At 39.0% G+C, this 11557-nt stretch overlaps 1 protein-coding gene across 3 annotated transcripts in view; it reads right to left on the bottom strand.

The window, feature by feature from the left end:
• The window catches only part of LOC131795470 (WD repeat-containing protein 90), a 35363-nt gene that overhangs the window by 16367 nt on the left and 7439 nt on the right, over positions 1-11557 (bottom strand). For all 3 annotated transcript variants that reach the window (XR_009341044.2, XM_059113046.2, XM_059113047.2), the window contains exons 12-17: positions 11342-11503; positions 10375-10625; positions 9535-9605; positions 8804-9182; positions 8091-8278; positions 7522-7683 (exon numbers count right to left, since the gene is read on the bottom strand). Coding sequence is in view for 2 of the 3 variants with exons in the window: in XM_059113046.2 (XP_058969029.2) it covers positions 7522-7683; positions 8091-8278; positions 8804-9182; positions 9535-9605; positions 10375-10625; positions 11342-11503 (1213 nt within the window). In the remaining variant the exon portion in view is untranslated. The remainder of the gene's footprint in view (positions 1-7521; positions 7684-8090; positions 8279-8803; positions 9183-9534; positions 9606-10374; positions 10626-11341; positions 11504-11557) is intronic.

Raw genomic sequence — 11557 nt, 5'->3', positions numbered from 1 at the left:
GTCTTTGTTTAGCTTCAGCTTATTTAAGGCCATCCACTTATCTAGATCAGATAAGCAATTCTCGATTTTAGCAATGCTACTGGTTAATTCCAGATCATCGTTAACGGAAAAAGAAATGTACAACTGAGTATCATCGGCGTAGAAATGAAATTGCATGTCGTGAAAACGTAAAATGTCGGCAAGAGGAGCAGTGTAAAGTAGGTAGAGGATCGGCCCAAGAACGGAGCCTTGAGGTACTCCACACTTGAGCTCACGAGATTGCGATTTCCTTCCATCGATTAGGACGACTTTTGTGCGTTTAGTAAGGTAGGAGCGGAACCAGTCAAGTGCAGTGCCACGTATTGAGAATTTAGAATTCAATCTTTTGAGCAGTATTACATGGTCAACAGTGTCAAATGCAGCGGAGAGATCTAGTAACAGGAGCATGACACAGTGGCGATTATCGATAGCAAGCAAAATGTCATTTTGAACACGGAGAAGGGCGGTTTCGCAGCTGTGGAATGATTTGTAGGCAGATTGTAGCGGCTCTGTGAGTTGGTAGAAGTCAAGATAAGCTTGAAGACGCACTGCCACAACCTTCTTAATGACTTTCGAGATAACCTTAAGGTTCGAAATAGGCCTAAAATTACCAAGAACTTCGTGGTCCAGGTTCGGTTTCTTGAGAAGAGGGGTTACAACAGCGTTTTTAAGGGACGAAGGTAGAAAACTAGATACCAGTGACAGGTTTACAATACTACAAATAGATGGTAGGAGCAGGTCCAGATGTTCTTTAAGTAACGTGGCTGGTAAAGGATCCAGACAGCAGGATTTCTGCACAACAGAGCGGGCAATCTTCGATAGTTTAAGATTTGAAGTAGGTGAGAAGTTGCTAAGCTCACAATTAGTGGTGGAAATATCCAGTGAGGAAAAGTAATCCGGAATTTCAGAAGGAGTAGGTATACTTCTAATACGGGTTATTTTATCTTCGAAGAAGGTAACAAATGTATTAGCGAGATCTTCAGCTGCTGTGCTGGTTGGATAACTTTTCTCTGCTTTCCTGTGGAGGAGACGGTCGATTAATCGAAATAGGGCTTTGTTGTCGTTGCCAGCCTCTGAAATACGATTAGAGTAGTAATCCATTTTTGACTTAAAAATGGTGTTCTGAATAATAGTGCGTTGATTAGCGTAAAGTCGATAGTCTGATTCAAGTTTGGAGCGTCGCCAGCGCCTTTCAAACTTGCGGCAGGTTGTTTTCTGTTTTCTGATTTCCTCGCTGTACCAGGGAGCATTAGGTCGCAGATTGATGATTCTTGTGCGCAAAGGTGCATGTTTGTCTAAAATGGAAAGTAAAACCGATTCATACTGGTCACAGAGTTCCGTAATTTCCTGAGATGGTGAGTTATATAAGGCGGAGGAACGAATATCACGCCGTAGGTTGTCTGGATCAATGGTACGCAGTTTACGTGATGAGATGGTGAGCTTAGCTTTAGGTGGTCTCTTGATAGCCAAGGTGCAAAGAACAGCAAAGTGATCAGAGATAACCGGGTCATTGATGGATAAATTTAAGACAGTTTCTTCGCCAGATCTTGTGATAATGAGGTCCAGGGCGTTGTTGTTTTTGTGCGTCGGGGTGTGGACATTACAGACTTCCAGATTGAAACAGCTTAAAAGGTCGAGAAACTTATTGGCAGTGTTGTCAGATGAATCGTTGACATGAAAATTGAAATCACCGGCTAGAAGAAGACGGCCGGTAGAAGATACTAGCCTTTCCAGCAGTGAAGAAAAATCATCAAAAAAAGCAGCATGTGTAAGACCATTCTTGACAGAAATTGGAGGGCGGTAAATAACAATAATACGTATGATAGATGAGGACCAGTGAAGCAGTACTTCTTTAAATTCAAAAGATTTAAACGGATCCGATTTAATTTGCTCCATTTTCAGATTTTTCCTGTAGAGTAGGCCAACACCTCCACCATTTCCATTAGGTCTTGGTATGTGAACAAAAGCATATCCGGTGGGACTGATATCACGAACGGTGTAGTCAGAGCAGTCATCGGGTTTAAGCCAGGTTTCAGTTAAAGCAAGAATGTCGATGTTTTTGTCAACCACAAAGTCTTTAATTTGTAGCGTTTTATTGATGATGGATCTTGCATTTAGAAGGCAGAAGTTTAGCGAATTTGCAGATGAAGAATTCAACGGGTGTCGTTTAATCGTTACCAAGTTATTTAAATTAGGTCCAACAGATAATTTCACACTTGAAGGTTTACGAACATTCCATACAGAACTAATTTCTGTGATTTTGTGGAAACCATACGATTGCTTCATGGCCTTGCCTGCTCGAGTGCGACGTGTTCTGAGAATCCCTTGAATTTTCAGGAACTGGAAAAGGTCGGGTTGAAGTACCATGTTTTGTACATCTTACTTTAGGTATCAAAGCATATTTGTGCCCCTTTAATTACGATGCGTGTTGTTTACTTGAAATGAATTAGCTGTTGTGGTGGGTGTCTTCTTTTGAAAAAATCTGTCTATCGTAATTAACATATATTGGGTGAGACGACCCTTTAATGTGTTTTGTAAACCAATCAAATTGAGCATTCTTTCTTAATGAAGGGTCTTTGCTATAAATACATGTCATACCTAAGTGCACGGTCCTTTACCCTCTCTAGTTTTTCAAGTATATTCAACCTATTGACTTTGCCTGTTACTTTTCCGGAGATAGATGTGGTGTGAGAATTAAGGATCTGTGTTCACTTACAGTAGATCAAAATTATGAGATCTACAACGCACGATGTTTATTGCGTTGGAGACTTACTACATCCTTTTCAAAGGTTAGGTTATATTTGGTTTTATTATCTGTGCTTTGGAAGCTTATTTCATTGGACAATGAATGGCATTTTAACTTTTTTTCCGCCGCCGCTGTCATTATTCGTTAAAAAAAAGTGTCACCGTCTGTCGATAAAGAGCACACAATTCGACTATTTAAAGGGTTAAAAACCTCCAGTTTGAGACATGACGGCAAACGGGACGTCGGTAGAGTGAACTCGCAATACTTCCAGCCGCACTCATAAAGTTTTGATTTCTATTTCATTCTATATCAAGCGCATGTTTTTAGTAAACGTCAAAACAATTCTAACACTGTTTGTTCCCATTGGACCGCGAGTAAGGAAATTTCATTTTCCGATGATGTAGTCTTCAACGCTGGTGTATTAGGTTCCGTAGCTTTGTAAATCCACTTTATAGGGATACAACTGTTTCGAGATATTTGTCCGACAAAATGGAGCAAAACAATGGCTGTGTGCAAGTGTTTTAAAAAACATTGGTTAATTTCCTTACTGTCCTCCGTAATACAAGATGTATACTGGTAACTGCAGTTTGTCATCCAAAAAAAATTTCATTCCAAAACTCAAATGGGAAATGGTTTTTTATCGCATGCATTTTAGCGAAAGCTTAATTGACTTTCTTTTCTTTGATTTGTAAAAACAAAGTAAAATACGAGAAATTGGACCTTTCTCGGAAACCTTCGATTTGTTTTTACTGCTCGGTGTATTCATTGGTTCAAATGATATAGATATAGAATGTGAACCGCGAAGCACCCGTAATATAAATTATAATTTTTTTTAAATAAATGTTTGGGTGCTGGAAGAAGGCAATACTGCCGATACAATAAATCCCCCTGGGTTACTACCCTTTTAAAGGAAATTTGGGAGTCCTCACGGGGCAAAGAAAATTTGACCAAGTGGGGATTGAAGCCACGACCTCCGAATTAGATCTACCGACTGAGCTACGAGACCAGCACGAGAGCAGGTCGGGGTAAATTAGGTAGTCAATCGCGATAAATGTGCAAATGATATCATATGTACAAAACGGGGTAGTGTGGGGAGAAATTAGCATTTGAGGGTGTGTTTGCGTGTGCTTCGTGTGAGCCTATTGCTGCATAAAATAGCAATAACATAAATTAATAATAAGAAATACAATGAAAATAAAATAAATGAGAAATAATGAAATAATTATAAAAAATAATACATATCTCGTTTCGCCCCAGGAGTCTTTGTGTGGGTAGTTATTTGAAGTTGCCCAACCCCCTACCCACGGGACAAACTGAAAACTTCAAACATTTTCCACCCTAGGGTCACAAGGGCCGATCTTGTCCCGGGTATTACCTTGGGAGGGTGGTAACCGTAGGAAATCAGCGTTGTTGTTCAGCCTACATGATTGAATAGTATTCGAATTTATTATTAGTTTTGTTATTGCTATTTTATGCAGTAATAGGCTCACAGGAAACATTAAGGAAGGTCTCTTCCCAGCCCCCCCACCCCCATCTCACACACAGACACACACACCCTCAAATGCTAATTTCTCTCCATACCGAGCAGTGAAAAACAAATCGACGATTTCCGTTAAAGGTCCAATTTCTTGTATTTTACTTTGCAGATTTCATGCGTATTACCCACATTTGACCGTATGTTATCTGTGTGTTACTCCATGTATTCGTATGTTACTTTTATGTTACTCATATGTATCTGTGTGCGCCCGTATGACTCGTAATTACTCGTATGTACTTGTATGTTACTCGTAGTGCTCGTGTGGTGTTTTAGTCACTATCCTTTGAAGATCAATTGAACAAATGTAAGCTTATTTTCACCTTATCTTCTTCTCGCGAATGGCTATAGCACGTTTTATTCTCTTCTCTTCCATCTCAGCAAGTCGATCTCACCGTAGTGACTTCAACAGAAAAATGAGTTGTTTGTCATTGGAGGGCGTGGCCTATTTTTGGTATTGTATGCATAATATGTTAAAAATCCAAGCATATATTTACCAAGTTTACAAAGCTATCCAAGATAAACAGAACAAAACGCAACATTAATACATGGAACTTTGTTGTTGCTTTGATTGAATTTCTCAAAAAAAAGAACCTGTTTCAAAGTTGTAGGCTAAAGCAGGTTCTCGTGTAAAAGGAGTCTTAATGTACAATTAAACTTAAAATCTAGGTTCTCAAAAAAGGGTTTTTTACTGTACCTGTAATAAATTCAAACATTGCAATAGTCTAGCACACTCGAGTTATTTTACGCGAGGTATTTTGAGCATTTGACGTCATTTTCCCTAATTCTCAACCAGGCTATAATTGGAACGAGATAAAGAAATGGCGACTGCAACTTCTCGGAAATAAAAATACAAATAAAAAAAGATTTCTGATGGTCGTAATGGATTGATATTAAGCAAAGTATTTTATACAGTCATATTTTACACGAAATTATAAAAAATGGATATGGATAGTTTGATCGTAGTAGCACTTTAAAAACATTACTTTCCCCCTACACTTCTGGGGGTGGAAGTCTACGAGAAGTTTCCATTTACCCACTTTTTGTTTAGCAATTTATTAAAGCTTTGAATATCTATCATCTTAAGGCCTCCTTTATCGTAATCATTGATCATTTGTGTCCTTTTAAGTTTGTCCCCTTTGCTTTCCGAGAGAAAGTCATATAGCAGGGTATCGATTTCCTTAGGTGCACCCTGATGCGTTGGAAGAGAGGTTAAAACATGTACAATTTGGGATACTGCCAAAGCTTTTATTATCGTGATTTTACCTAGAAGAGTAAGTCTCCCAGCAGACCAGCTGCTTAGGATGTTTTTTGCTCTCTCAATTTTCTCTGAAAAAATGGCATCGCCAGAACACATCAGAACGCTTTAAAGGTAGTGCAAAATGCGATGGAAAATTTGGAGCTATGCGATGTTTGGAGAATTTTTAATCCAAATGGCAAGAGGATTATCTGGAGGCAAAGACAACTAGATATTCATTGCAGACTTGATTTTGTTTTAGTAAGTCAAACTACAGTACTTACCCGCTTATAAGAATCTGAGTTCTCAGTTCTAAATGTACTCGTAGGGTGTACTCATGTGAATTCTAATTCAAAACCAACATGTACATACTACTGTTTTTCATACATTATTTATACCAAATTTAGAGATTTTTATAGTTCATACATGTTTAAGTTCACTACTTTTGAGAGTCATGTCTTTTATCTTTGCCTGAAGATCTTTAAGGTTTATTTTCTAAAAAAGGAACCTGTTTCAAATTTAGGCTAAATAGGTTCTTATGTAAAGGGGGTCTAAATTGATATTTTTAGGCTAACAGGTTCGTGAATTCTAGGTTCTTATGAGCGGATTAGTACTGTCCGATCGGTGGGTGCCGCGGAGTTCCCTATTTAAGGATAAAAAAAAATTGATACCGTTGTTAAGGCCCAAACCCCCAAAAAGACGCCCTATTCTAGGTAAAATAACAATAGTGAAAAAACAAACAAACAACGGCTGACCTCGCACTGCAAAAAGAAGTCTTAATAAAATCGCTTTGCTTATGAGTTTAACCGCCTAGTTCAGTTTCAAAAGATCATTTACTTTTCGTTTAGCTGGGCAGTTACACACTGCAATTTAAGCTGATACAATTTAGGTGGATCCCATTACCGACATAAACTGGACAGTTAATATCGGTAACGTTGTACAAGCAATATAACGTTAAGGACCTGTTAGAGCTATAAGAGCTAAGGAATAATAATTATTTTAGGTATGTTGGATTAAGGGCAGGATGACATCAGGGATAAAGCATAAGCCGGGTAGTTTTAGGAATAATGGAAATACGTTAAGGTACAACATTAATTACACAAGAGCGACCAACTTTACAATGTATTTTTCCATTACCAAATCGGAACATATATCGAAAAAACCTCGCACTCTTTCTTAGCCTATTTTCTTCTGAGCGATATGCTCGGTAAGTGAACCTATACTTGGCCGATACTTGACCGATACTTGGCCGATACTTGATCGACACTTGACCGATACTTGACCGATACTTGACCGATACTTGACCGACACTTGATCGATACTTGACCGATCCTCGACCGATACTTGACCGATACTTGACCGATACTTGACCGCCACTTGACCGCTACTTGACCGCTACTTGACCGATACTTGACCGATACTTGACCGATACTTGACCGATACTTGACCGATACTTGACCGATACTTGACCGATACTTGACCGATACTTGACCGATACTTGACCGATACTTGACCGATACTTGACCGATACTTGACCGATACTTGACCGATACTTGACCGATACTTGACCGATACTTGACCGATACTTGACCGATACTTGACCGATACTTGACCGATACATGACCGATACTTGACCGATACTTGACCGGCAGTTGATCGCTACATATCGGCCGATGCATCGGCCGACAGTCGGTCGATATATCGGTTGACCATCGGTCGACCATCGGTCGACTATCGGTCGACTATCGGTCGACTATCGACCGATAGTCGGTCGATAGTCGACCGATAGTCGACCGATAGTCGACCGATATATCGGTCGACTGTCGCCCGATATATCGGTCGACTGTCGCCCGATATGTCGACCGAGTCCACCTATAGTACACATGATCCAACTTTTCTACACTAATCACAGTTTAAAGTAAAGTAAAACCTATGCAATCCCATATTATTTTCAACATTACACTGAAGACTGCTGTAAGTACCAACCTCGCTTAACAAGAGTCCATTGTGAGAGTCAAGCTTCATCAACCTTGATGTTGAAGTGATTACCAATAACTGTTTTAGAGATGATGAAGAAAAACAGACATGGAGTGCAGAGTCCACAACTGATCGGTCTGCAGTAATGGTGCTGATGTCAATGCGTAAAACCTGTCATAAAAGATCATTGATCAATCTAAAGTAGAACTGATTGTACAATTCATTGAGAAACATTGCAAGAAATAATCCTGGTAGATGAGTGGATGTGATACAAGCACTACCAAAAAAAAATGTATGCCTGTCCACACAACCTTGAAAGAGGTAAAATGCAGGAGGAAAATTAGAGAGAAAGAAAGAAGGAAAGAAAGAGAGACAGAAAGAAAGAAAGGCATTCCTAACGTAAAATGCTTATTATCAAGTTAGTTCACTGTAGAGAGGAAATTCTGGCTCTTGGTCACAATGATTGGATCTTGCTGTGCTCTGTCTGTGCACCATGACTGATAGCCAAATATTTTCCCCCCAACCCTCCCACTCAGAAACTACATGATATGAAACTGAAAAAATGAGATGAGCCTCACCTCATCCAGAGATCTGGCATTGGCAACTGTCACTGTGTATTCAGAGGGTCCAATAAATGCCAACTTCAGGCTGTCTTCACTTACACTCAGTACATGGGATCCAAATTTAGCACCTGCTGCAACTGTGTTGGGTAACATGCGAATCAACCGGAATTCTTCATCAGCAGCATCATATAATGAAAGAGAACCTGAGGATTAAAAGAAAAACTTGCTGTTGAGACTTTTTTTTTCAAGCTGTGAATCCATCAAAAACAACAAAAGAAACCCAAAAGACATCCAGAGGGATCTAAGAGCACTAGACAGAACACAAGAACAAGCACTTAAATTTGCCAAGCATGAAAGAGGAAAATGGTTAAAGCAAGAGATATCATTAAAAACTAATTTTCTACTTTTGTAAAAAGATTAAGAAAGATGGTAAGTTTTAAGCTTTCTGAATCTATTGACCAAACATGATGCTATTGACATTGCTGATCCAAACAGTATGCAGGATCAGCAATGAGAACTTTGTAATGGGCCTTGCTCACCATAGAGTCACCATGGTTCAGTGGTAGAGTATCAAGACACAGAATCCAAAGGTCTGAGGTTTGATTCCTCATGGGGACTCAGAATTTTTTCTTTGTCTCATGCTTGAGACAAGACAAAAAAACATATTTCTCTTAATTTATACTGCATTGATGCAGGGTATGGATGGTGGAATGTACTTGCTATATTACCTAGTGACCCTGCACTGTGCATGAATTCTCCATTAGGTGTAAACACCAAGCCTGTCACTTGGCCAGCATGCTGGTTATGTTCAGCTAGCAGATTTGTTGTCCCGACATGGAACACTCTTACACATCCTGACATAAACCCACAGGCAAAGCACTGCTGCTGAGGGTGATATGCAATGGCACAGGGGAGCTCACCAGGAGCTTGAAAGTCAAACAGCTGTGCAAGAGTGTCAAGATCCCAGACTCGTATTGATTCATCAAAGGACACTGTGGCCAGATAACGGTGAGTGGAATCAAATGACATGGCTGAGATCTTTTGCGTATGAGATCTCATCAGTGTGGAGTAGGTGCGGGTTGATGTATTTAATACACCAAGATTACCCTGAAAGGTGTAAGAGAACAACGCAAGTTAGTGTTTACAAGAGAGAAGAAAAGAAATTTTAAATTCAGAATGAATACTATTGATAGGTCATCACTGACTGAGCATTTACTGACAGTTTCTTGCCAATGAATAACAACTGTTTGGCAATATGAAAAGACTGAGCTCAGCAAATGTTCAAAATTACAAGTCTTGATATTCTACATTAATCAAACAGAGACCATTTGCATAAGATATCTTTTTTCTCCAAGTTGGATACACAAAATCATTATTCTCCGAGTTGGATACACAAAAAATGGCTGTTGCCTAATGGAACTTTTGTTATCAGTACACAATAGCAAGCGCTATAATTTACCGTGTTTGTTCCTGCTAACACATTAAGTCCATCACTAGAGATGTTAACAGCTGTGATTGGGCCCTCGTGTTCTTAAACAAAACAGCATTATTTATTAATTAACTCTTTCAGAAACTATTGTTGGTAGTTAAGTCACCTGCACAAATAAAAAGTTGCCCACACTGCAAGTACCCCAGCTACCAAGGAGTTATGCAAATACCATTGTTCAGTAAAGAAATACTCCTGGGAAGTGAGCTGCAATTTTAGCAATTGCAGAAAAGAAGCCTGAAACAGTTTAGGCTTCAATGGGATTCCAACACATGCTTCCCAGATACTAAGTGGGTGCTACTACCAGTTGAGCTACAAAGCCTGGCCATCATATTTCACCGACAATTTCCTAGCATGTGATCCTACTCCTGTGTGAGAGGAGGTATTGCACGAGCAAAGTATCTTCCCCAAGACCACAGCAGAAAACACAATGACCCAAGTACTGGCTCACACCCAACTAATACGAAATAGAGTCAACCATGCTACTACTGTGTCCCTTTCATTTTGTTTGCAAACTGTTCTAGCCTGGTAAGTACTAGTTAGTTCGGTTGTGGCTAACATTCTCTCCTGCACCTGCAAATCCAACCTACTACTTCTTCACTACTATTACTACTACTACTAATAATAATAAACTTTATTTTTCAAGGGTGGCACCTAGCATAAAATACTGATAAACTTGTGGCTCTCATGGACTGATTTCCCCCTTTGATCAGCATTCACTGGTAGGCAGTTATAGTTACTTTCCCATTAGATCTTAGTTAAAATTGCTGATAGACTTGAACTGGAATTTGGTATTTAAAACATGATACTTACCAGCTTCAAGGAACACAGTGGAAAAATCTAAAGGCCACAACCGAAGGAAACCATCATCTGAGCCAGTGGCACAAAATGACTCATTTACATAGAGTGAATTGAGTCTGATTCCAAACTCAGTTGGAGTTGTACCACCATACTTGCCAACTAGGTTGCTACGAGAACCAACAGGAAGAAGTCTGATTACTTTGTCCAGCATGATCTTCTGATAGTCAATCTGATAAATTGTCCCTTGGTTTGTACAGGAATAACTGTAAAGGAAAACATGATTAAATATCAATGATCATAGCACTTTTTTTGGTTTTGTTTTGGATCTTAGTGAATTAGCTGCTTGGAAAGGCTTAGTTTTTAATGCAAAATACTGGAAACTTCTCTTGGGGGAATGCCCTGGGAATCAAGCAACCTCTTCCAGTATATGGAATACTTTGGAAAATGAACAACACATAACCCTTTCACTCCCAAAATCTCATTTAGTAATTCTCCTTACTGTCTGCCATACAATTCTTGTGATTTTAGTTCAGAGAGTTTAGTATTGGATCAACTAATAACCCCCTCTAATTGATATTTTTCTTCATTCTCATCACTTGCCTGCTTATTATTGTATTAACATTGTAAGAGGAAATTCTGTCTTGGTCAGTCATGGAAGTTTAAGGGTTAACACATACAACTTTAAAAAATAAAACTCATAGTGACAGATGGTAGAGTAGATTTCCTTGTAAAGTGGATGTTATGTTTTACATCCCCCAATAGTTTATTCATTCTTGTCACCATTTTCCTGAATAATGTGCTATTATTAATGAGAGAGGTGAAATGTTTAAAATTTCTTCAAATTTAATATAGGGTCACACCAGGCGAGATTTTTTTCTTTCTCAGAGTACTTGCAAGTTGAGTTATTCAAAGTATAAGTATAACAATTTAATACTACAATTTAAGATACAAATTTGCCAAAGCAATATACTTTTCTTACACTTTTCTAACTGTAGGATCTGCACTTGTGGGATATTTGGCTCCATAAGCTATATCAGTGAAATGAACCAAGCCTTGACGACCAAGATCTACTGGACAAGACCTCAAAGAGCCATGGCGAATTCGCCAGAAACGAATGTTGTCATTACCACAAGAGATCAACCTTAACAAGAAAGACGGTAGTTGAAAATACATGTTGCATGTCAATGATAAATTC

The sequence above is a fragment of the Pocillopora verrucosa genome, chromosome 8, assembly GCF_036669915.1.
Source record: "Pocillopora verrucosa isolate sample1 chromosome 8, ASM3666991v2, whole genome shotgun sequence".
NCBI lineage: Eukaryota > Metazoa > Cnidaria > Anthozoa > Scleractinia > Pocilloporidae > Pocillopora > Pocillopora verrucosa.
The sequence above is the reverse complement of the archived record's forward strand: the minus strand, read 5'-3'. Positions and strand labels throughout refer to the sequence as shown.